The sequence below is a fragment of the Rhinatrema bivittatum genome, chromosome 4 (genome assembly GCF_901001135.1).
Source record: "Rhinatrema bivittatum chromosome 4, aRhiBiv1.1, whole genome shotgun sequence".
Lineage (NCBI taxonomy): Eukaryota > Metazoa > Chordata > Amphibia > Gymnophiona > Rhinatrematidae > Rhinatrema > Rhinatrema bivittatum.
The window spans coordinates 217,015,990-217,043,412 of NC_042618.1; the positions used below are offsets into that span (position 1 = coordinate 217,015,990).

Sequence of the window (27,423 nt, forward strand, 5' to 3'; positions counted from 1 at the left end):
AATTTCATTAAGATGCATGCAGGTAATTACAACTGAATGGAATTTCAACTATATTAATAGAATGCACTTTCAGAAGATCAATTGTTTTTCAGTAGATTAGTCTGAAGTACTCTTTCAGATACATAGCATAATTGATCTAATTTCCACAGCACTATATGAGGCAGGTCCTTTGCTTTTCCTGTCCTCTTTCTACTTGTTGTAGAGGCAACTGTAGAGGGGATGTTGTAGACGCCACCTCCTGGAGTGGCGCAGGGTGGCAAGGCTGGAGGCTGAGTGTGGGCAGTCGGGTGAGCCTTGAATGGAGCTCTGGAGCGAGGTGTTGGCTGGTATGGAGCTCTGACGTAGAGTGCAGGTAACTACAGGAACAGACAGGATCTGAGTTCTGGTAAGCGTGGATTGGGAACAGCAGGAACAGACTGGATCGGGTGCAGGTAAGAGTGGAATGAATGCAGGTATATGTGGAACTGGAACGCTGGAAGAGACAGGAACTAAGTACAAGCAAGCATGGAAGTGGGACACTGGAATCAGGGACTAGGGCAAGACAGACTAGGACAAGACAGGGCAAACCAGGACAAGGGCTACACAGAACATGGAACAAGAAAGCCAAAAGGCTGCAAAGGCAAGGCAGAGAGACCTAGAAACTAGGAAGAGACCTAGGAAGTCTCAGGGCTAGGCCAGGGGTCAGGGAACAGAGAGGGGCCTAGTATCACAGGAGAGACCCGTGAGTCTCAGGGCTAGGCCAGGGGTCAGGGAACAGAGAGGGGCCTAGTATCACAGGAGAGACCTGTGAGTCTCAGGGCTAGGCCAGGGGTCAGGGAACAGGAGAGGCCTAGGTTAGACCACAAGGCAAAGAAAGGTCAGAAAGCTTTCAGACCACAGAGCTAGGCTTGGAACAGAAGGTCGGATGGCCACAAGGCAAGACAAAGGCAAGCTAGCATCATAATGTCAGGAGATAGGGCAAAGCAAGGCTGGAGTAAGAAGACCTGGAGACTGTGAGACAAAGCTAGGAATAACTTGAGAAAGCTGCAAGGCAGAGGTAGCTAGAGCAGGGAGCTAAGAAGGACTCAATGCCAAAGCACTAGGGCATGGGGGAGACAGAGTTAAGTAGGGCTGGAGTCTGGGTGTTGTGCAGGCGAGAGAGAAGGGCTTGGCCAGCCAGGAAAATTAATTTATGGAGGTCCCCTGCTGGCATGGAGGCTGAAGCACAGACTGAAGACAGGAGCCAGAGAATGTTGGAGAATAATTCAGAGCCAAGCTCACTGGGATTCTCTGATGGAGGGGAGGCTGTGCAGCAGCTGGAATTGCAACACTACCCACCCATATCTGAGTGCTGACGGTTGGGTAATCATGGCCCCACCACAGTGCCCATGACCTTTTATTTTGGCAGAATACCGCAGAGGTTTGCCATTCCCTTCTCCAGTGCAAGCACCCGGTCTTCCCTGGTAGCCAACCCATCCAACTACTAGCCAGACCTGTTGGTAGACCTCAGACTGTGACCTACTTTGCTGTCTCAAATAACGAAGGAAAGTATGCTGATACAAATGAGGAGACCTGATACAGAGTCTGCTGACAGAACCTGTAATCTTTCCCCTGAAGAATCAGATTGGCCCTCAGAACTAGAAAAACAGGTTACTAGCAAAAGGGAATTTGTTCCCAGCAACATGAAGGCAGTTGAGCCACTGTGGAGCCCAGATACAGAGTGGTTCATGATACCCAAAGTTGTAACTGATGTTGACCAGTCTGTGAATACTTGTTTTCTGACCTCTTGGTCAGACACAATGAAATATGTCTCTCTTTGTCTACAGTGTGCCAATGGCTGGCTATTTGATAACAAGTTATTGCTATTCTAAACATTGAAAAAAACCCAAAATTATCATTTTAAGTAAATTCCCTTTGTATAATGTTCCATCTCACCTCCAGTTTAACAACTACAACATTCCACTGAGTCAACATGTATGTCGCCTTGTGGTTATGATTGATGCAAGTCTATCACTTGAACCATAGATAAAAAGAGTTGCTAAATCCTCATTCTTTATGTTATGGATGGTTAAAAAACTGCACCCATTATTGTAATCCTGAACTTCCATTTGGTCCTCCAGGCTTTGATTTTTTATAGTTTGGACTATTCAACTCTTTACATATGGGGCTTCCTGCAAACCCACTCCAGGTAGTTCAGAACACCACAGTTCCATATACTGATGGGGACGCAAAAGCAAAAACATGTAACATCTATCTTTTTCAAGCTCCACTGGCTGCCTATCAAGTGGTGGATCTTATACCAGCTTGCCTTGACCCTCTTTAAATTAATTCATTGCAACGTTGATTGCTGGGTGAGCTCAGTCCTCAGGATTTACAAGCCATCCCGGTCCTTGAGATCAGAAGGAAAAAACCTTCTAAAGGTTCCATTGCTAAAGTTGGCACACCTGAACATCACAAGGGCTAGAGCGTTTTCAGCAGCTGGACCTATCTTCTGGAACTTCCTACCCGATGCCATCTGGGCCTTGGTCTGTGAGAAATCTTTTTTGAAGCCCTTAAAATCATACCTATTCAAGAAGGCATTCATAGACCCTTAAATGACGAGCCTATAATTCCTTCATTTTGGCAGAGGAGTTCTTGTGTATGTTCTTGTTTTGGTTTTGTATATTTTAATAAGCACATTTGATTCTGTTAGCCCCTTCAAACCTAGGTGATGAATGCTGGTTATAAATTTTAATAAATTGAAATTGACTGTGACTTACTTGAGATTAGAACCGAAGATACGTGGAATTGTTATTGGATGTGCTATATCCCCTGCTCTAGAGGAGTTTGCATGTAAGTTGAATCTTTGTAGTGAATAGAACCTGTATACTTTTGCTTTTTATTCTATTGTTTAAATAACTTCAAACTTGAAACCTGAAAGGGGCTGTATTCCACTGTTCCGAGCTCCCCATGAGAGACTGTGTTATACAGAACTAGGGCACAACAGAGTGTTGAAACTATTCACAAATGGGTTTTCCTATGCTGGATCCCATTGCTACATTAATTGAAAATTCTGATTTGATTGTAAGCTGTTCTAATGTATCTCTTCTTTTCAATGTATCTGCCTTGAGACCAACTTTGGTAAAAGGCGGAATATCACATGTTCATAAATAAATAAATAAATATCTTCAGGCTCAAAACCAGACATACACGGTCAATACTGTAAAGTGCGCTCAGCTAAGTGCACTTTTTAACCCGGTTTGGATGCACGTCTTCAACCCCTTATACAATAAGGGGTGTCCCCCCCCCCCCGAAACTAATAGCGCTCATCACATCCAAATGCATGGTAATGAGGCTATTAGTCATTCACCTGGGATACAGGGAAAAAAATGTGTGGCCCAATAAAGTGAACTTACATCCTCCGACAAGTCGGAAGAAACAAAGTAAAAAAGAAGATTAAAAAAAATAATGTGCCGGCGGGTCAGGCCAGGAAAATGGACGCTCAATTTTACGAGTGTCCATTTTCCTAACCCATGGCTGTGCACTGATTAGGAAAACGGACGCTCGTAAAATTGAGCGTCCATTTTCCAAAGCCACTGACAGCCACCTCTCCTGGGCCAAGGAGGCATTAGGGGGTGCACAATTGTCCCTGGTGCCTCCTTTTAGCATGATCCCTCATTTGTGTTCAATATCGCGTGCCCAGGAGAGGGCATTCAAAGAACGGGCACCAAGAATGGATGTTTTTTTTTAGCACATCCATACTGTATCGGCCTCATAGCGTCGAACTAATGCAAGGACCAATAGTTTAGTACCTATAGATGTTTCTCTTCGTCAAAATATTTATGTCTTTTCTGTTCTGTTGGTTTTTTTCCACCACTTGTTTTGGAGAAACTATGAGCAAAAGAAGAGCCCATAATTTAAATCTGTCATTGAGTGGCACAGTAGTAGGGAAGTGAGTTGCAGTTTCTCCAGAGAAAACATTTACGTCAGACTTGAGGTGCATTCCATGCACTTAGGCCCACGAAGAAAATGCAAAGGTGATGCGGCATCCAAAGGTTACATCTTAGGGTAGGCTTTAGATGATTAAGTAGATACATATGAGAATCAGAGAAATCATGGAGTTGACAGCCGTAAAGCTTGGTTCTTCCTTGCCAGAGAGTGAGCAGATGTCTATTTTTAGTGTCTCTGGGGAAAACCACTTAAGTCTTGGGATTGTTGTTTTTCACATAGTGACAGCTTGCATACTGCTAATTAGCCTTGCAATATGTCTGTTGTTAGTCCTGCAATTCTGACCTTTTCTGAATATACCACTATGTAAATCAGTGGTTCTCAACCTTTTTCGCATTGTGACACACCTGACGGACAATGCTCACATGTGTGACACACTGCTCATTATAATCCAGGGCAAAAAAAAAAATAAGGCCCAGTATTATTTTTATTGTTAAGAATGACACAAGGGAAAGATAAGTACTCTTTCTGAATAGAAATTACCTAATTAGTAAACCAGAACAGCACCAACTTCCAGCACTCAAAACAGTAACCACCTTACCTAAGAAAAGGAAACACTGAAAATATTACCCCAGGCCTTAAAACACATCCTGTTAGGAAAACAGAAAAAGCCAGGCTGCTATAGAGCCCTACCCAGAAACTACATGCAGACAAAAACTGAACTGGAAACCACAACAAGCCAGAGAGACTGAATGCAGTGTAACAAAGGAAAAAGAGAAACATCACCAGTCCTCAAAACAAATCAAGAAATATAAAATCAATAGCAGTAAAACCATACTAACAAAAAGAACAGATTATTTCAAAACAGCTGATGAATGGAATTTCCAATAATTAAAAACTCATAGCAAAAAATATTTCAAAACAGCAGAGACAAAGACACAATAATTAAAAATAAGAATAAAAAAAAAAGCACTGTTCTTCATACCCGGAAATGTTCGATTTCCAGGAGCCCTGAGATTGTTGTGGATTAGAAGGAGGGGTGAGGGTTGCTTGCAACTTTCTTCTCTCTCTTAGTTACATACAAGCTCTCTCTCACACAGCCTCTCAAATACACACATATATACATGCTCTCTTTCACTTATGTAGGCTCTCAATACACAGTTACACACATGCTCTCTCTCTCTTTCACTTATATACACAGGCTCTTAATCATATTTTTTTTATTTATTTATTTATTTATTTACTTATTTGTTTTTATAGACCGAAATTTAGCTAGCTGCCTTCATTCCAGTTTACAGATATAACAACTTAATACAATTTGGCAATAAGTAAACAAACAAGGTATAGCTGTAATCATAACAGGTAACGGTTAACAGCTTAAATTAAATATCTGCAGATTAATACATTTTGGCAATATACATTTTGTCAATAAATAATATAGCTGGGGAGATAGGATAAGTTGGATCATAAAAATGAGATGAGTTTATAATAGTTAATTTTAGAAAGACTGCGAGTATAATATAGTAACATTCTTTTCCGTGACCTATAGACTAATTGTCCTCAATAATAGTCTTGGTATTGATCTATCATAACCGTAGGTGGTTATGTGTTATCTCGTTTATGTGTGTTTAACCTATACCATCTTTGAAAGTTTGACTGTATATCCATGTTTTGAGCTCTTTTTTAAAAGTTTTGATGTTGTTTTGTGAGCTCAGGTAATCTGGGAGCGAGTTCCATAATTTCGGTCCTGCAATTGAGATGGCTCTGTTTCTTGTGTTGGATAGCTTAGCTGAGGGAAGTGATGGTATGACTAGTTTTATTTTACTTGTGGTTCTTGTCACATGCTCTCTCTCACTTACATGCTCTCTCTCACTTACACATTCAGGTTCTCTCACTTACACATACAGGTTACATATACACATGCTCTCTCTCACTTACACATACAGGCTCTCAATCATACACTTACATACATGTCTCTCACACAAAGGATCTCAATCACACACAGGCCCTCAATCACACACACATGCTTTCTCTCACACAAACAGGTTCTCAATCACACATTTACACATACAGGTTCTCAATCACACACATACATGCTGTCTCTCACACACACACACACTCACACACACATACACACACAGAGGATCTCAAACACACATGCTCACTCATTCACTCTCGCCCCCCTAGCAGCAGCAACAGCCTCCTTCTCTTCCAGCCCTCATGGACTCAAGAAAGGAGTCCCATCGGCTGCGGGGGCTGCCGTTGCTCCGGACCGCTCTGCTCTTCTGCTTCAGGCTGATGCTGCAGCACTTGTACCTAGCATGGTCTCTTCTTCCTGTGCACGCAGCCACTGCACATCACTTCCTCTTCCAGGTGGCGGGGGCCGGAAGGAAGAGACCGTGCTGTGAGTGCCGCTGACTCCAGTTTTGCTGCTGCGTTCCGCCCGGTCTATCAGCATTTCAAGCCCAGTGGAGTATGAGTTTGCATGTCGCTGGGGCAGGGGGAGCTGCTGGTCCAGCGGAGGACCGGGAAGTGTGGCGACACACCTGCGTGTGCTTGGCAACAGACTGGTGTGTTGCGACCCACCGGTTGAGAACTGCTAATGTATGTAATATGGAACCTGGCTATTGTAATAAAATGTAGGATAGCAGTACACTATTTCCCAACTGTATTATTTCTTCTTCTGATTTTGTCTTATCCCATCCTCATTTGATTCTTTTATGATGTCATGAATCTGTTCCCATTATTGTTGTTTAAAAATGTTTTAGTTTTGGGCATGTAGAAATAAGGGTCTGAGACCTTTTTATTGGACTAACTGAATACACCTGTGGCTAGCTTTGGTGAACCATGCTCCAGATCAGTCAAGCATGTAGTTCTCCAAAGCTAGTCACACAGATGTTTTCTCTTTGTCTAATATAAAGGTCTCACCTATAGCTTATTTGTTAACCCCTTATTTCTAGAAATTTAAGTGGACTAACACAGCAATTGCAATACTTTCCTGAGATCAGCGAGAGGTAATCTTTAACCAGCTTTCCCATTTTATGCGGGTATAATTAAATGTTAAGAGGCAAATATTAAAAGCGTTGCTCGCCCAAAAAAGGCCAGATACACCTGATTGTGAGCCACGTGCGAGCAATTCAAATTTTAAGAAGCCACAGGAGGTGGGTTGGGGTTGGTGGGGCGTTGTTACAGACACATTCAGAGGTGTTCATGGTAAAATTGACATCAGTGAAGAATTAGAGCCCTTATAAGTGATGAAAAGGAGTAGATTTGTACAATGCAGCTAGCACTGCAGTGTAAAAATCAACTCCTCTTGTTAGACTTTTCATCCCTTTAAGGACTATATTTCTTTACTGAAGTCGGATATAATGGCAGTTTTCAAACACACATATATACCACCCTTAGGGGCGGATTTTAAAAGGGTTACGTGTGTAAATTATGCACGTAACCTCGAGTACCTGCTCCTGCGTGCGCCAAGCCTATTTTGCATAGGCCCGGCAATGCGCACAAGCCCCGGGACGTGCGTATGTCCCGGGGCTTGAAAAAAGGGGCGGGGAATGGGTGGGGTGGGGCGGGGGCGGGACCGAGGCCTCCGGCACAGTGGTTGTGCTGGTGGATCGCGCGCCGGCCAAGTGCCGGCGTGCGCAACCTACACCTGCCCAGAGGCAGGCGCAACTTATGGAGCAAAGGTTAGTGAGGGGTTTAGGTAGGGCTGGGGGGGCGGGTTAGGTAGGGGAAGGGAGGGGAAGGTGGGGGAGGGGAAGGAAAGTTCCCTCCAAGGCCGCTCCGATTTCAGAGCGGCCTCGGAGGGAACAGGGAAAGCCATCGGGGCTCCCCTAGGGCTCGGCGCGCGCAAGTTGCACAAGTGTGCGCCCCCCTTGTGCGTGCTGACCCCGGATTTTATAACATGCGTGCGGCTTCGCGTGCATGTTATAAAATCGGGCGTAGATTTGTGCGCGCCGGGTTGCACGCACAAATCTATGCCCATGCGTACCTCTTAAAATCCGGTCCTTAATTTTTTACATTAGTTACAGTTCAGGCTTTTTCTGATATTTGCCCTCCAGAGAAGCCAAACATTTTAGGGTGAATGGGAATACATAGTTTATTTAAAAAAATATGAAGAGAAGAAGAGTAAGAATAAACTTAAGTGGCTCAATATTCAAAGCACATTCACTGCTATTTAGCCGGATAAGTGTGACTTATGTGGCTAAGTAGCGGCCACTGAATACGCACTTACATTCAGCAGCTGCTGCTTAGCCATATAAATCCCTTATATGGTTAAATGTTACATCAAAAAGTAGGCATTTACTGGGCAGATTGGGGGCGAAGCAAGTTAGCCAATCCACACTCTTACTGTGCTGTACATCTAGACCAGGGGTTCTCAGCCAAGTCCTCAGAACACACCTGCTAGTCATGTTTTCAGGATATCCACAATGAATGTGCATAAGATAGATTTGCATACAATGGAGGCAGTGCATGCAAATCTACCTCATACATATTTTGTATGGCTATACTGAAAACCTGACTGGCAGGTGTGTTCTGGGGACTTGACTGAGAACCCCTGGTCTAGATATACAGCACATAAAGGGTGTAGGTTGGCTAATGATTTTCTAGATTTCAGGCGTTTATTGGTGTACAATTACATTTATTTGGTTTGACCTATTTGTTGATTGTTTATGTATTGTACTTTTAGAATTTTTTTGTACATCGCTTTGGTTGGCCATTATGTGGTTGGAAATGTGGTATAGAAATATTGTAAATAAATAATCCAACCAATATAGAGATCTGAAATTATTCACAAGATTTCAGTTGCATTATATGCCAATCTCTAGAGGTTTTTCCATCTCTGTGTAGGACTAATGGAGGGATAGAATTAACATTTCTAACGCTTTATTTTGATTTTTTGTTAATTCACTTTAGGGTTACACTGATTTAGAATACAGGAAAAGGAGGAATTTCATTACAGACCTGGCTTTTAACTACAAAGAGTAAGTGATTGAATAAGAAAAAACCACAAATGAGTCAACTTTTTATGCAGTTAAGCTAAAGAGCCATGAAAATCTGTTGTATATCAAATTTATTTATTAAAAAAAATTATCAACCATAGCTTACAATTATAACATATATAATCATATAAAATAAAACAATAGATAAAATGACAATAGTCAACTTTGAAAAAAACAAAACATAAATTGCATCAGACTCCAAGTACTTTTCATGATTTGAGTACATGGGGTGAATTTTCAAAGAATTGTTACATGCATAACAATTAGCATATAGGTGTGTAAGTATTTTATAAATACTGAAAGTATGCATGTACTTTATGTTTCACGTGCAAAATTACGTGCAAAATAAAGGGGTGGTCTAATGGCGTTCCAGTGCGGGGCTAACAGTTACACGTGCAAGTTCTTATTTTAAAAGACTTCCATGTGTACATTTTACTCATGTAATTTTCCACCAGCTAATTATCTTGCATGAGTGATATCAGACTTGTTTATGATACACTATTGGCTGGATTGGAGGTCTGGGTGAACAGGTGGGAGTTCAGGCTGAAGAACCAGGGAGGCTCCAGGACCCACGGAAGAACTGGGCAAACTGGTGGAAACTTCAATTACGTGTACATGTTTTAAAATATACCAACTTATGCGCGTAAATAGGCAACTATATGAGCAAGTCTTACCTTTTTTTCATGCATAAAATATATGAGCCTGATTTTAAAAAGCATTTACTCGAGTAAAAACCAGGTTTACTGGAGTAAATTCACTTTACTTGAGTAAGTGGGTTTTTGAAAATTGCTACAATATATGCCATTGACTTGTCTATAGGATTTACTCACATAAGTGCACTTTACTTGAGTAAATGGCTTTTGAAAATTGCTACAATAGTAGCTACATTTACGCATGTAACTCCTTTTGAAAATTACCCCCTATGTGCATATATTTTTTAAATTGGTAGGAAAAGTACACATGTTCAATACATTGAAATACTTGATTTCAATGCATTGCACGTGTTTGCACATAAGCAATACATAAGCATATATGTTGGGGTAGACATATGCTTATTTTATAACATATCTGATACACATTTAACGCCTGATTTTTAAAAGCATTTACTTGAGTAAAACTGGGCTTTATTCGAGTAAATGCACTTTACTCGAGTAAGTGGGTTTTTGAAAATTGCTACAATATATGCCATTGAATTGTCCATAGGATTTACTCACATAAATGCACTTTACGTGAGTAAATAGCGTTTGAAAATTGCTACAATAGTAGTTACATTTATGCGCGTAAGTCCTTTTGAAAATTACCCCCATAGTTTATAAATACTATCGTAGATCTCCATGTGGCCATATACACATGTATATGCAGCTGTATAGAGTTGTTTGAAAGTTATCTTCATAGTCCCTAGATAGCACAATTTTCTTTAGGTAACAACTTAGAAAAAAATGGCAAAAAAACCCCCAAATTGCCCATCCAGTCTGCCCAGTTGCTATGCTTCCATTTTGAGTTGATGCGTATATAAATTCCCATACTCAACCCAACACCAGCATTTCCTCCCACACGTTGCTTTTTACCTGAATTTTAAATCCCTTTCCCATCACTGACCTCCTTATTAGTCTCGAGCATGCTCAGAATCTGGTAAAGACTGACCTTCATTATCTCCATAGGTAGGTCACTTCTGGTCTTCAAATCCAAATCCAGGTCCAGTTTAATTGATCGCATGATGGGGCAAATGTCAATCAGAAACTTTTGAAAATGGCTGACCAGACCTGGGTGCCTAAAGGGCATTCCAGGAACCACTAACCTCCAGGGAGGTAACAGTTAGTGCTCTCTAGGGGATCCTGGGGATTGAAGTACAGTAGGTGAGTCCTGGGGAAAGGAAGTCCTGCAGGATGAGCCATTATTTTTTTAGCACAAGGCAGCAGAGTTTGAGAATGGAGGGGGCTGGTCCACCACTGCTACTTTGTAACTTTTTGGAGGGGACATTTAACTACTTTGGCCTTCTCAAGTGGCAGTGGGTTTGGGGGAAAGGGAGCTTCATAAACCCTCTGGGGATTTTTACTCTGCTAGGGGTGGTATCCAGCAGGCCGCATGTTCCTTTTAAAAATATGGTAGACCTGGGATGTGTGGCTGTCTTTAGGTGGCGCACTATGAGGGTCAGCTGAACTGCAATGTTTTTCTCAGTGGTATCTTAACACTGGGAAAAATACCATGGGATTCATAAACCCGCAGTACTGGGTTTGATATACAGTCTCCTTAGATTCTAGCCCTCAGGCAGGGAAATATCTATAGTACCTGAATGTAATCTGCTTTGAAGCAGCTGACCAGTCACAAAAGGTGGAATGTACATTTTAAATATAATTAAAACAATAAATTAAGTATTGTACAGGTTCTCAATCTTAGCCAAAAGGTCAACAAGGGGCCATTCTCAGCTCATAGCTCAGACCATACACTTATCAATATATTTATTTACTTATTTATTCATTTATTACTCTCTCTCTCTAGATTTATTACTTACACTTGGATCCCAGCACAAAATAGTCAGCGAGCAATACTCATTTTTATTCAATTTAACCATGAACTTGCACAACTTTGAGCTGAACAAGTCTCTCGATACAACAAAAAATACTGTATTTTGAGAAAGAAGGTTTTCCATTGGACTAAAACAGATAGCTGCTGTCTTAAGTATGGAAAATGATTTTTTTTTTTTTTTTTTTGCTCAGTGTTAGAGCTTTTCATTTTCAATCTGTCAGTTTCAAATGAGATCAGAGCCTCCTCACATCTCCTCTATGCTGGAGTATTTAAATTTGTGGAAGTCACTCTGCAAACATCCCAAACTTTTCGATTGTCAATATAATTGAGCTGTTCTCTATTCATTAAACCATTGGTAAGCATTGCAATTTGCATCTACTTTGGTCAAGTCAACAGTGCAAATCAATCAAAAAATCTCTTATCATCTAACAAGTTTAATTCGATAATTCATACTTTTTTACAAAAAGAAAAAAACAAAAGTGGCAAAAAAAAAAAATCACTGTAAAATATAAAAGCCATGACATTTCATCAAGAATGTCACATAAGGCATACTTATTGGTCATTTTTCAAGGGTTGTCTAAATCGTTAAGAGTCATAGGGAGATCTATAACATCTGTGTTGAGTTTTACTCAAAGGTTCCTAGGCTTTCCTTGCTTTCCATTTAATTACAAGAAAAGAGATTCTCTCTGAAAATTATTTTGTCTATGGATAGGTAGAGGCAGGACTCTGGTGAAGAACATGGAGGAGAAGAGCTGAGGGCAGGGTGCATGCACAATGTACTTTGATCCCTATTCTGCAGAATGCCACAATAAGCGAAAAATTATGCACAATAGCAAGTAAGATTGCATGACTCTGAGCCCAATATCTCCATAGCTGGCCCGAGTGTCGGTTATACAGCATGAGAAAATTTAACACAAAGTATCCCTAGATATTGAACTATTCACAAGCATAGGGATTTTACAGAAGGGTGGTCCTTGAGCTGGCAAAGATGATCAGTAAAAAGAGGAGAAGAATGATTTTATGATATGGAAGGAACATAGTTTATTTGTCACCTTCTTAATGAAAAGCACTTGTTAATTAGCTTTTCTCCTCTATTTTTCAGATTTGTTTTTATTTTAGAACATTTTATCATGGGAAAAATCAGATATTTTTGTATGTTAAATGTAATATCTTTCCCAATATTCTATGAGTCAAAGCTAGAATTATGAGTCCTGGTTCTTGCATATAAATAGTACTAAAACAAATATTTAAAATGAAAATATTGTTTGCTTGATTTTAGGGGCGATCCTTTACCCAGAGTTGAATATACAGCACAAGAAACTGCCACATGGTGAGCATATAGCTTTATAAATCTTTATTAAGACTGACTACATTTAAAAAAAAATTAAAATATATATTCTGGGATTAATGGGAAAAAATCTCGTGTTGCATCCATAGGGCCGGATTCTAAGAGGTACACGCGGGCGTAGATTTTATAACATGCATGCGCAGCTGCGTGCATATTATAAAATTCGGGGTCGGTGCACGCAAGGGGGTGCACACTTGTGCAACTTGCATGCGCCAAGCCCTAGGGGAGCCCCGATGGCTTTCCCTGTTCCCTCTGAGGCTGCTCCGAAATCGGAGCGGTTTCAGAGGGAACTTTCCTTCCTCCCCCCACCTTCCCCTCCCTTCCCCTACCTAAACCGCCCCAGCACTACCTAAACCCCGCCACTAATCTTTGTTCCATAAGTTGCGCCTGCCTCCGGGAAGGTATAGGTTGCGCGCTCAGGCCAAATGCCGGTGTGCAATCCCCCGGCATGGCCACTGTGCCGGAGGCCTCAGTCCCACCCCTGCCCCCGGACCACCCCGCCCACTTCCCACCCCTTTTTTCAAGCCCCGGGACATATGCACATCCTGGAACTTGCACGCATTGCTGGGCCTATGCAAAATAGGCTCAGCGCATGCAGGAGCGGGTACTCGCGGTTACGCGCATAATTTAGGCGTGTAACCCTTTTAAAATCCGCCCCTTAGATAGTATGCAATAATTGACTCATTTTCATTGTCAAAATATTCAAAGAAAGCCAGAAATGAGCTAGGACAATCTTTGAAAAATTTGATTGGGCTCTAGATCTTGACTTCTTCAAAAGACATCCTGGCATAGAAAAGATTATCATCATCATTAGAGATGTGAATCGGAACCGGAATCGGTTCGGATTCCGGTTCTGATTCACATGTGGAGTTTTTTCCATCGGGCTCAATCGCGGTTTTGTTTCTCGGCTGCACCCGAGCCGATAAACCAAAAACCAACCCCGACCCTTTAAAACTAACCCCGTAGCTTCCCCCACCCTCCCGACCCCCCCAAAAACCTTTTACAGGTACTCCCCTCTTCCACTTCTTCATTCCCCCTTTCCTCTTGCTCACTCACCTACCTCCCCTTCCCTCTCAGTCACTCACCCTTCCCTGCCACTCACCCCCTTCTCTTCCTTCTCAGTCACTCAACCTCTCCCTTATATTCACCCCCGCATGGGGTCTCTTCTTACTGAGGAGGGATGGGAACCCCTCTAGTGCATCACCACAGGGCACTGCTGCGCAGGGCCAGTGCTAGCTTTTTTGCTGCCCTGCATGGACAATTACTGTGTTGACTCCTTCTCATTCTGGTTTTTTTGGGGTTTTTTTTTAAAAACAATTTATATTCTTTTTCTAATCAGCAGAGCCGCAGCCAGGCAATTTGGCATCTATGGCCAAGTGAAAAACTTTGCCCTCACCTATTACTCACAACATGATACCACAAGTTGGGAGACTCTAGTAAATGTTTGTACAGCAATGTCCAAGGCCGGTGCAAGGATATTAGGTGCCCTAGGGTTAACCTTACAGCATTGCGTCCCGGCCCCCACCCACACCCCCGTTATGCTCTCCCTACACACAATTAAAATGTATGCATTTATAATAACAGATTTTACATGAAAAAGGATATTCCAAGTACAGTCTGCTGAGGTACAGGTATCACTTACAATATGAATATTATATTTATATCCACTGCTGTGGTGCCAACCAGAAAAACCTGCAAAAAAAGCAAATGACACTTGGAACCCATGTGATATTAGGCCTACTTTAATGCATTTTGGGCATGAGAAAAGCCATGAGAAAACATAGTTGCAATACAATAAGAAAATAAAAAGATTTGCCATACTGGGTCAGACCAAAGGTCCATCAAGTCCAGTATCCTGTTTCCAACAGTGCCCAATCCAGGTCACAAGTACATGGCAGGATCCCAAGGGAAGATAGATTCCAAGCTGCTTATCCCAGGAATAAGCAGTGGATTTCCCTAAATCCACCTTAATAGGGATGTGCATTTGTTTCAAACAAATTTAAAAAAATGCAACAAATAAAGGCAATTCATTTTATTCAGGGGCCCCAAAACAAATCTGGAGCCCACCAAATGACACAGACCTTATTTGTTTCATTCATTTGAAATTAATACATTGGGTCTAGGCCTAGGCCCGACACCAGGGTTTTGCCTAGGGCATAGGCTGAGGCCCAAAGAAGGGGCCGCAGCTGTGGCCTAACCCTGAGCACAACACCAGGGTCTCAGCCTACGCCAAGCCCAATGCCAGGGCCTCAGTTAAGACTGGAAATGATGAATACGTGCTTACCTGATCCGTCGGGTATCCAATTGCAAGGCTGAGTCTCAGGTACTGATGCCTGGGATTCGGCCTAGGCCGGAGCCCAGAACCAGGCCTGCTGCTGCGACCCAACCTAGAGGCTGGGTCCCAACTCCTGGGCCTAAGCTGGAGTCCAGACCCAGGCCCACAACCATGACCTGAACCGGATATCAGGTCCTGATGCCTGGGCCTCAGCCTAGGCCAGAGTCTGGACCTGGACCCAGGCCTAACACCACAACCTAGCCCCAGTAGCCGGGTCCCTATACCAGGGCCTCGGCCACGACACAGGCCCACCACTGCGACCCGACCCGGAGACCAGGTCCCGACACAGGAGCCTTGGCCCAGACCCAGGTCCAACACTGGGGCCTGGCATGGAGGCCTAAGGTCAGGCCCAGGCCCAGATGCCTGGGCCTCGGCCTAAGGTCAGGCCCAGGCCCAGAGCCTAGGCCTCGCAGCAACTCCCACTTCATCCTCTTCTTTCTTCTCATGCTGTGTGTTGGGTTTGCAATGAAGTTAATTAACTCCAGTGCATTCACCCCAGTGGATGGTAACATTTCAGTATATGGCAATTGTATGGCAATGCCATACATCAAATTGGCACTGTCTGCTGGAGTGAATGTGCTGGAGTTCATTCCGGAGCAACTCAAACACACGGCATCAGAAGAAAAAAAGAGGATGATGCAGCAAGGCCTGGGCCTGACCCTTAGCTGAGGCCCAGGCATTGGGATACAGACTCTAGGCCAGGCCCCAGGATCGGGCCTGAGTCTGAGCCAAGGCCCCAGTGTTGGGACCCGGTCTCCAGGTTGGGTCATGTTGTCAGGACTGGGTCCGGGCTGAGGCTCCGGCATCAGGACCTGGCCTCTGGGTCAGGTCATGGCATCAGGCCTGGATTAGTGCTCCGGCTTAGGCTGAGACACAGGCTTTGGGATTCAGCCGCCAGGCCAGGCCCCGGCATTGGGCCTGGATCAGGGCCGAGGCCTAGGCATCAGGACTCGGTGTCCGGGCCAAGCCCTGGTGTCAGGCCTGGGTCTGACTGAGGTTTCAGCCTTAAGTAGGCCAAGGCCAAGGTCACGATGACCTACTTTCACCTCGGGCCAATACAAGGGTGAGGCTTTGGCCTGGGCCTAGGCCTGGCCGGAAGATCCCCACTGGATTGGGTAACTAGGGGCTGGAGTCGATCCTGGCCCTGGCATTTTTCTGGGCGGGTGGGTAGAAGGCCCTGGGAGGCCTCGTTTTCGGTTTTTGACTGTTTTGGCTATTTTTTTTATTTTTATTGTTTGATTAATTTTTGTCACACAAATGAAACATGGCAAACAATCCACAAACTGAAATTTGTGGGAAAAAACCTCCCAAAAATGAAATTAAAACAAAATGACATTTTTTCCCCTGCACATCTCTAACACACACTTGCTCTCTCTCTTTCAGACACACACACTGGATCCCTCTCTCTCAGGCATACACACACACATACTCGCTGGCTCTGCCTCTCTCTTAGGCACACTTAGACACACTGGCTCCCTCTCTCTCAGGCATGCACACATAGATACATACATGCCGGTTCCCTGTTCTTCAGGTACACAAACACAGAGACACACACCCACACACAAGTGCTCCCTCTCTCTCAGGCACACACACACACAGACACATGGGTTCCAACTCTCTCAAGCTCACACACGCTGGCTCCCTATCAGGCATGCACCCATCACACACACACACACATTCTGGTTCCCTCTCTCAGGCACACATACACACTATGGCTCCCACTGTCTTAAGCACACACACACCCTCACACAGGCTCCCCTCTCTCTCATATACACACCCACATACCCTCACAGATGCTTCATCTCTCTCTTGCAAATGCACACTCACACAGACTCCTTCTCTCTCTTGCAAAAATACACTCCCATAGGCTCCTTTTCTCGCTTGCACACTCACACACCACTTCACATAGACTCCCTCTTTCACACACATAAATATGCACCTTCATAATATCCCTCTCTCACACACACACCCTCATTCAGACTCCAAATCACAGTCACACACACTCACACAGGGCCTCCAATGTTTTCAGCCACGAGCAGGATGGGCTCCGCCTGCAGCCACCAGGGCCTCAATTATCTTCAGTCTTAAGTGGGATGGGCTCCACTTGCAGCCACTGGGTCCCTCTCCATTTCAGGTATAAGCGGAATGGGCTGCACTTGTGGCCACTGGAATGTTAATTATCTTCAGCTGTGAGTGGGATGGGCTCTGTTTGCAGTTACCCGACCTCTTTCCACTTCAGCTGCAAGTGTAATGGGCTCCACTTGCAGTCATCAGAGCCTTAATTATCTTCAGCTGTGAGCAGGATGGACTCCATTCGTGGCCCATTGGGACTCTCTCTACATCAGCCGTGAGCGGGATGGGCTCTTTTCATGGCTCATCAGGCCTCTCTTCACTTCATCTGGGAGTGGGATGGGCTCCATTAGTGGCCCACTGGGGCCTCCATCATCTTCAGTCATGAGTGGGATGGGTTCTGCTCATGGCCCACCCAGCATCTCCAAATGCTGTGCAGTAGCGTAGAATTCCCCTGGGAGTAAAGATGGTGGTGCACAGCAAACTCCTTTCTAAAGTTGGTGGTGCTTGTACACCACCATGCACTATGGAAGCTATGTCCTTGCTTACACTACTATTTGGCACCTAAATATTGACCTCATTGCCTCTATGCATTTGTATTTCCAGTATCATAAAGTACAGCCTGTTGATGCAGTGGAGTAAAACCAGGACTGGCTCTGTCTTTCTTCTATGACATGGAACATAAATGTTAACCCAAATTTGAGCCCTCTTAAATTTATGGCCATAAAGCACTGTCACAAATGGAGGTCTGGCTAGGACTGGAGGAACTCCCACAGGGACAGCACAGGACTTCTAGGCAGAGCAGAGCAAAGTCTTCTGCCTGGACCAGCCACCTCCTCCTCAGGTTTAGCCCTTGGGTTCCGGTGGCTGGCAGGACTTAGCTGTAACCAATCATCTGCTGGGAGCTGGAACAAGGCCGGTGCTGGAGGTAGGCAAGAGGTAGATACAGAAGGAGCTGGAATCAGAGACGAGGCTAGAGCTGGAGGCACAGCTAGATGGGATAATACAAGGCAATGCCTGGACTGGAGACAGGGACTGAACAGGACAGGACAAGGAGTGGATTGGTTAGGGCTGGACAAGGACTGGATCCCAATCACTCTTGCCCTGCAGTTGCCACTATTACAAAAGGCAATGGAAAACTGAGGCCAGTGCCATTGTAGATTTTTGCTTAAAAACTGGTTCCAGCCTGGGCCTGGACTTGACTGCTACCATTTTGTAATGGCAAAAATTTAAAATTGTGCTACCCTCAGTCTGTTGGTGCCATTTGCAATAGTGGCAATTGCAGGGCAGAAGTGATCCCTCTATATCTCTAAGCAGCTGAATATACAGGACAAGTTATCTGGCTAACATTACCTGGATAACTTATTCACTAAATGGCTTATTGAATATTGGCCTCTCAGAGCCTATCTTACAAACCTATCTGCAGTACAGCATTTGCATGTGTAAGTGGATGCATGGAAATTAATGCAGTATTTTATAAACTGTGCAGCGCCTGCCATACAGTTTATAAAATAATAGTATCATTTTCAAAGTGTACTTACACACATAAATCTGATTTTAAAATTAGCAAATATGTGTGAACCCTTGTGCATGCACATTAATGCCTGCATGGGTTCAGGTATAAATGCTCACATGTACATTTATACGCACACTTTCAGTTTTACAAAGTATAAATATAAATAGTTTCCCGTCCTTTGCTCCTGGGAATGCCTCTTTCAAGTTGCGTAAATGTGCACATACAATTGTTTTCATGCATACTTTTACATGTATAGCCCAGGGGTAATTTTCAAAAGGTCTATATATGTGTGCAAAATGATATTTTATGCACATATATGCTTTCAAAAATTGAGTCCTAAAGGATTATTACACATTATTGTGTATACTGTAGGGCATTTTATTTTCAGGGTCTCCAGAGATAGCAAGCAAACCAAAAATTGTCTAAAATCCAAGATCATAAATTGGATTGCGGGAGCTCTCTTCACACTGAGGAAAGAGATGGGGACATTGAATTGGTAGCTACATGAAGCTCTATGTGCTGGCGGACTATCAGGATTCTCTAGCTTGATGGCCTAGTGGAAGTGTTTGTGCCAGTAACCCATTGAAGCTCCCTGATGCAACAAAGATCCCAGTGTATTTGATTCATTGTATACTGTATCACTGGCCCTCAAGATGATGAAGTACACATCAAAGTAGAAATGGACATTCTGTGCCAAGTCCTTTTCTGCTCTTGTACAGAATTGCTCCATTCCAGTAAAGTGATTTGTGAATTTTTTTTTTTTTTTAATAGCAATCCAGAATGGATGGGTAGCAAACTATTCACAATCATCTTTCCCCCCCATCTCAAGACCAAAAGAATGTGAATACAATATTTTTGCAGAATCATATATATGTCTAATGCCCACAAACTTGCACCCCTAAAACAAACAAAGCGAAAAGAAAAGTCTAGATGGTCTAATTAACAGGCAACATTTTCTAAGTACATTGACAAGTATAGCCAGTAGTAGCCTTTGTTTAGTTCTGAGTTTTGTACGTATTTTTTTCTGTTACGTCCTATGGGTATGCTTTCATTTCATTTTGAAAATAAAACTAAACAAATGCAAATTAAATTTCATTTGTTTTTGTTTCTTTTCATTCTCAAATGGAAAACAATGCCACCACCAAAGCCCCCTACAGTGCCCTGTCCGGGGTTGCCCCAGAGCCCTCCCAACCACTTACCCCTGTTGCTCCTGCCCTGCTGAGTCTCCATTTCAAAATGGTGCCAGCGGGCTTTGCGGCCAGTGCCATTTTGTTGTACAGAGGTGTATCTATACCTCCTTACAAAGATACCTTCATTCAGCAAAATGGCACTGGCTTCAGGGCCCACTGGCACTATTTTAAAACACAGACCCAGCGGGGAAGGCGTGACTGGTGATTGCTTCTGCTTCTCAGATGTGTTTGTTACAATGTTGGAGTATGGCTCCAAGGGAGTATAGAGGGTGTTGTGGCAGACTTTGGTTGTCATAGAGGTAGAGGGGAAAAGGGCGGGGTGGATCCCAAATTTTTGTTTATTGTTTGTTTGGTTGTTTGTTTTTGGTTTTTTCATTTGCTTTGTTTCATTATAAATAGACAAAATAAAAAAAAAAACAGCAAACAAAATTCAACAAAAATTGAAAGAAAGAAAAAACAAAATGAAACAAAAAATATTCAGTTCACACCCCAATTACACTCCCTGATTAGCAAAATAAATGTCAGAGTGGCGTGAAGTTATTATTACCATAGAGTGGCTATTACTTTCCTAGCAACAATGTAAAACAAACTACAATGTAAGAACATGAAGAGCTCGTTCTCGCCAAGAATGGGCTGCCAAGAATGATCTCAGTTTTCATTAAACGATGTTCATAAATGTGTTCAAAAGACCCCAGTGCTGTGTTCAGGAAGACATAACTGTCCTTACAGGACTTTATAGTGTTGTCTGCATAATTAAAATAAAAAAAAAACGTCCATTGTATGAGGTCGTACACTTTAACCCCTCTTCCACATCTGCAATCTGAAGCTCTACATGAGCCACCCACAAGCACGCTGCTGGAGTTCAGTAAATCGCGCACTGGCCCTTTAGCTTGTAGAGACCACTTGGGATCACGAAGTTATGGGAGCAGAGCTCCAGGTGCAGCCAATAATGCATTTGTTGTCCATCCAGGAGAGAGGTTTACGGAAAGCTGAGCAGCCTGTATCCCACCCACGCCTGCAAGCAGTACCTGGATGCTTTTCAACAGCTGGAGAAATATTGTGGATACAGAGAGGACAATATCCCTCAACTGCAGGACGTGTCCAAGTTTCTAAAAGGCAAGAGATTGTCTTCAGTTAGTATTTTGCATAGCTGTATTTTTGTATTTTTTTTAATACATTGTGATGCACAGCCACAGAGTTTGGTTTGATATAAGGCTGCTTCATTGGTGACTATCATAATTAATTTGAATATCCAATTAGCAGTTTTTGATCACAATACTGTTATTGATTGTTTTCCAAGTTAAGGAAAGATGACACTGAACACATGTATGGGTGTGCAATGTATAGTGTAGACTGTACAATTAATCACAGTTTTTAGCGTATGGGGGTTTAAGGGAAAAAATGCATGGTTTTTTTTTTAATGAAATTTGAGTGGTTTGTACTTCACGTACTTTTTCATGCACCTTTACATAATCTCATATAGAAATATAAAATATGACAGCACATAAAGACTGCAAGGCCCATTAATCTACCAACTTTCTCTTCTTGTTACAATACTGCAGCCCCTACTCCTTCTCGGGTAGGCATGTGCAGAAGCAAAATTTTAATTTGTTTCATTCATTCATTTGTAAGTCATCTCCATTTGTTTCATTAGTTTCAAATAAAAAAAAATATGTTTATTTGTTTCATTCATTTCATTTCTCCATTAAAGCTTCAAAATTTGGATTTTCTAATCAATTCTAATGAAACCTGTTTATAGATAGCATAAGAAGGTAGATAAGAACCCCCAAGGCACCATGGCAAAGTGCCACCAAAAGTGGCATGAATTGCCTAAGGCACAGTAAAGGGGCAAAAGGGTACCAGCAATGGCAGGAGTTCTCCAAGGCACCATTTGAGGAGCAAAACAATAGTAAGAGCATCAAGAACGTCTAAGGCTTCAAAAGAGGGCACTGATAACAATGGCATGAACCCCCAAAGGCAGCACAAAATGGGCAAAGTGGTATCAACTGGCATGAACATCCTAAGGTACCGTGAAGGGGGAAACAAAGTAGCAAAGACGCAGAAAACCCCATGCACTGACAGAGGGATAAAGCAGGACAGAGTGGCATGAAGACCCCAAAGAACTATGACAGATGTAAAGGAGCCATCCACAATGGCAAGAACAAGGTATAGAGAGTCTATGGAATGGCAGCAAGGCAGAGTGGCAGAAAAAACTCCCAAGGTGTAGCATAACGGACATAGCAGCAAACAAGAGTGGCAACAAAATTCCCAAGGTGTAGCATCAGGGTAATTGATGGCAGCAAGCAGAGTGGCAGCAAATGCCCAAGTTGTAGTGCAAGGAGCAGGGCAGCAAGGCAACAAGACTTCCAAGGTGTAGAGTCTGGAATATGGCAGCAAGGCATAGTTGCAGCAAGACCTCCAAGGTGTATCATAAGGGGTAAAGCAGCAAGGAAGAGTAACATAAAGACCCCCAAGGTGTAGCATAATGGGTATAGCAGCAACACAGAGTATCAGACCCCAGGGGCCTGGCAACTAGGCTGTGTGAGAAGAACCTCAGAAGTATTGACAGAAACAGGATAGCTTTGCCTTGATTAATTCTGTGTCCTGTCTAGTCTCTTGCCTTCTTCTCCCACTTTTGCTCTGTCCTGGCTACTGCTTCACTCAGGAATTTCTTGGTTGCTATACTTACTAGTCTCACTGCAGCACTTTTCAATAGGCTGGTAACATGAATGGGAAGCATACTGTAAATGAATGAAACTAATATTGTTTAATTTGTAGGCACCTTTCATTTGTTTCATGGGCTCATGAATGAAATGAAAATGGTGTCATTCATTGCACTTTACCCATTTGTTTCAAACAAATGCATAATTCTAGTCTCAGGCTTTACACACAAATTCTAATATCTAAGGATCCTCTGTGCTTTTCCCTTTCTTTCTTCAATTCTGATACTTTTTTTTGCCTCCATCACCTCTGCTATGAGGCTGCTTCATTGCCCCCACCAACCTTTTTTTGAAGAAATATTTCCTTACATTACTCTTGTGTCTGGCTCCCTTTCTGCCTTATACTATGACTCCTTTTGTTCTAGAATGTTCTCGCTCACTGAAAATTTTTTGAATGTTTTTAACTCTTCAAAAACAAATGATATTGCAATGTTAGATGGAATAAATGGTAGAATCAGAGGGATCTGAACATAATTGGAAAATCCATTTTTCTTCCATTGTTTGTTGATGATTGTTTTGGAAAGGACTCCAGAAAAATAGCCTTTCTCCCTAATTTAAAAAGGAGAGATTTGTCTGGTTAACTCCCTACTTTAGCTGAACAATCTTGGATTTTAAATATGTTCCCCCACTGTCCAGCCAAGTTTTAGCCGGATAAGTCATTAGCTGGCTAAAACTTAGCCAAATAAAAATGCAGTGGTATGGGGGTATACTGGAGCAGACCAATGTTATCTGACTAATAGGGTCATGAATGCAAATTTTTGGAAGGGGTAGGATTAATTTAAATGAGAAGCACTGTGTGATAGCATAACACATTTTTAATGCTGGAAATAACTATACCTTTTTTTTTGAGAGAGAGAGAGAGAGAGAGTGAGAGAGAGAGAGAGAGAGACTTTTTATAAGGTCCTCATTGTAGTCAACTATTTATGTCTCTATAGGAGGGCCAGCTAATAGCTCGAGGTGAGGTGTCGGTCGTGGTTTAGGATTTAGAGGCCAGTTTTTACATGCAGAGTAAGATGTACAAACAGCACAGTGCACCTTGGTGAAGATTTGAAGTCATTTGGCATGAGGAAAGTCTCACAAAGATGAGATTTCTACAATGTTATCTTGGCCTAGTTTGATGGTTCCCTGTTGACTACTATAAGGTCCTTATAAATTTCTTGCTCTCTCTCTCTTACAAAGTGCTGTGGTAATCCTAAATATACCCCTTTACTGTGGGTTTTATACATGTGATATTATAGCATTTTGATTAATCTAGGGGTAAGCAAGCCAAATAACTGTAGGACTGCTTCAGAACAGTCCTGAAATTAACCAGGAGTCTGCACCTGGATAACTAAGTAGTTGGACTATATTCAGAATATAGCCTATTAAAAAAATACCTTCTGGGCCCCTGCCCCCTGCCCCCAAAATACTGAATGATACTGTGGGGTAGCACCCAATCACTTTCCCAACTCTCTTAAACACCAAAATTGAATAAAAAGATACAAGTCATAGTGACCCAAGGCCAGCCCCCCTCTCTCCCTGATATTACATGAAAATTGAGGCACAGCTACTCCCCCTACCCCCACCTCACACTCCTGATACCTCAATGTTAACCCTTTTGTACCCCTGTGCATCCCCCCCCCCCCCCAGCTGGGAGTGTGGTACTGTCTTACCTGCTCTCAGACACTTCCAGTTTTGCTCTGACAGCACAGGTTAACAATGTTTCTGTCAAAGTAGCAGAGGAGGTGGCTGGGAGTGGGCAAGATCATAACATGCTCCCGACTGGGGTTTTGGGGGATTTGGGGTGGGGAGGGTGGAGCTGATTTTCTGTGTGGATGGGAATGTGGAGTGGGGGACAGGAGGGGGATTGGTGAATGTTCATGTAATATGATAGAGGGAGCATTGGAGGGGGGGGGGCGTGGCCTTGGGTCACAATTAAAGTTTTGGTGGTTGGGAAGGTTGCTAACCTGCAGTTCCTTTCAATATTTTGTGGGAAGGGGTTTCGGGGATCCAGCTGGAAGGCCCAGAAGGTATTTATGTTTTAGGTACTGAGCTATATTCTGAATATAACCAGATAGGGATTAAACTTACCTGGGTAAACTTTCCCAAATACCTTTAAACCTACTCAGTTAGTAGGGATGTGCATTCGTTTTGAACGTATGCGCAATCCGCAACATATAGGTCCCTATTCATTGCATTCTGGGGTTCTGAAACGTATGGTGAACCCCCACAAATGCAACGTATTATTAATGAATAAAACCCCCACCCTCCTGACCCCCCCCAGACTTGCCAAAAGTCCCTGGTGGTCCAGCGGTGGTCCTGGAGCGATCTCCTGCACTTGGGCCGTCGACTGCCAGTACTCAAAATGGCGCCGATAGCCTTTGCCCTTACAATGTCATAGGGGCTACCGGTGCCAATGGTCAGCCCCTGTCACATGGTAGGAGCAATGGACGGCCGGCACCATCTTGTGCTCCGGATTTGGGTCCCGACGAATACGAATACTGAATCAGACGAATCCGTCCCTGCTGCATATCCCTATCAGTTAGGTTTAAAGATATCTAACTAAAGTTATCCACATAATATTAAGAGAGTATATTTTTTGGGAAAGTTCTCCTACTGAATATCCTTTGAGAAAGCTAAATTTAAGAAGATAACATATCTGCTCATGACAGCCTTAATTTGATGCCTAAAATTAAAAGCCTCAAAATTTAGAAGACCTCATCAACTAGGCTCTTCCTTTATCATTTGCAGAAAGGACTGGATTTCAGCTGAGACCAGCTGCGGGATTACTTTCAGCTCGTGATTTCCTTGCCAGTCTGGCATTTCGAGTCTTTCAAAGCACACAATACACAAGACATCACTCTTCCCCCATGCATTCTCCAGAACCGTAAGCATTATTTTTTTCTTTGCATTCAGCTAAAGTAGCTCAGAAAGAACTTCAGATTAAGAAACAGAGAAAGTGATGACAGTGTATGTGGCTATAAAATTGTGCTTTTTGAACCAAGCATTTAGAACAAGTCTTTGTATATGTAACCCCTGGGCTGATGGTCCCAAACAAAGGCCCCAGGAACCATACCTCAAACACGGTTTCTGATTTCCAAACTTCCCACCCTGTTACTTTTAAGTTTATTTCCAGGATTCCCGGAATGGGGGAGAGGAATTCTTTTCTAGGCCCAGTGCATTGCATTTAGTAAATCCCAATGTGAAAGTCAGTTCTTAACAGCATTAACAATTACAGCAGCAATAATCTCACTGGAAGCATTAGATAGTTTTCAACATAATTTTACTGATAAATGTTGAAATAGATGAAAGTTTTTTACAGCATTTTGTGTTTCAAATAAACTGTTACAGATTTACCTCTAGATTTATCAAAATGCTACATTTATAGCAGAAATAGCACCCGCAATAAAAAAGGGAGTGGTTAGGCTAATTTCCCTACTCCCGCATGTGCTAATTTTCACTTCGCACGCTGATGAATCCATCGTGGGTGCATTACAACCAAAAGATTTTTATCAGTTGTTTGAAGCTAGGCAGAGAGTGCATTGTACAAAACAACTCTTCTTATACCTTTCATCGATTCAAACAGCAGAAAATCTTCAGTGATGTCAACTTTGCTGTTCATACCTCCTACTGTGTATGTAAAACTGCCCCCCCCAAAACCTACCCTATCACCCAAACCCCACACAGAGTTAAAAATGCCCCCTCTTACACTAGTATAAATAGTAGAGTGGCATATTATTCTCTGTAGAGGTCTCTCTCACTCTCTCTCTCTCTCTCCAGTTTTTAAGCTTTTTAATTTTAATCAAATTCCAAATAGAAAAATCCCAGTCACTCCTACCTTTCCTGAAGCTCTTCTTCCTTCTCTTTACTCACAGTAGAGCATATTTATACTCCTCCTTGAATTTCCATGGGATGATAGTCCACCTACTACTGGGTTTAGGCAGGCCTTTTCTAACCTCCACCCCCTCACCCAGGAATGGATGAGAATCCAATCTTCTTCAGAACTCCTCACAATTCACCCATGTTCTCAGACTGAGAAACACCCTTGCTTTATATACACTTAGCCTCTGGGTGTTTACTCTGACATGTTGAAAAAAAAAAAATGTTTCAAAAGGCAAACAAAAAATATGACGAGGAGGGTGGAAAAACTCCTATCTCTGAAACTCAAAATATTAACAGGTGTCCAGACATTAACAGGTGTTTGCGCTGTTTCAGACACAGTCCTTCAACAGGATGAAAGCTCCCTGTCACCTTTCTGAACCCAGATCGTGATCCAAAAACCCCAAAAGTCTTCCTCCTGAAAAATAAACAAAACCAGGGAACAGCCAAGAGCATGCTGTCCTGGGAAAGGTCAACTTAAGATACCTTAAAATGGGAGCAGGGGTTTATATAATGAAAGAGTACATCATTCTAGGTTCCCACATTGGGGGAACTACATACTCACATTAACTATTGTTTCCTCCCATTCAGTAAATACATCATTCCTTCCAGTAGAAATCTGGTTCTAGTAGAGATCCTGGAAGATTTCTACAGAGATTCCTCTACCCATTGATATTATTATTATTATTTAGCATATATCGAATTTGCTGTTGAATACTTCTATGGAACATGCATTAAATTAAATGAAAGAATATTCTAGTTTTATCACTGTTTTAAAAGAAATTTTCTTTGATTTATTTTAACCTATGCCACTGGTCCTACCAGTTCAATCTGTCTCGAATAGTATGTCACATAAATATATGTATGACACTTATTAATACACTTATACCTCTTTAATTTGTAACCCCCTTTCTTCAGGGCATTCTCTGTTTAGGTAAGGTACCCCCT

The 27,423-nt window shown here is 42.7% G+C and overlaps 1 protein-coding gene across 1 annotated transcript in view; it reads left to right on the forward strand.

Annotated features, from left to right (window-relative positions):
- The window catches only part of LOC115089382 (tyrosine 3-monooxygenase-like), a 54,114-nt gene that overhangs the window by 8,886 nt on the left and 17,805 nt on the right, over positions 1-27,423 (forward strand). Inside the window, exons 4-7 of the mRNA XM_029597474.1 lie at positions 8,827-8,894; positions 12,718-12,768; positions 20,868-21,013; positions 25,348-25,483. Coding sequence (XP_029453334.1) covers positions 8,827-8,894; positions 12,718-12,768; positions 20,868-21,013; positions 25,348-25,483 — 401 coding nt within the window. The remainder of the gene's footprint in view (positions 1-8,826; positions 8,895-12,717; positions 12,769-20,867; positions 21,014-25,347; positions 25,484-27,423) is intronic.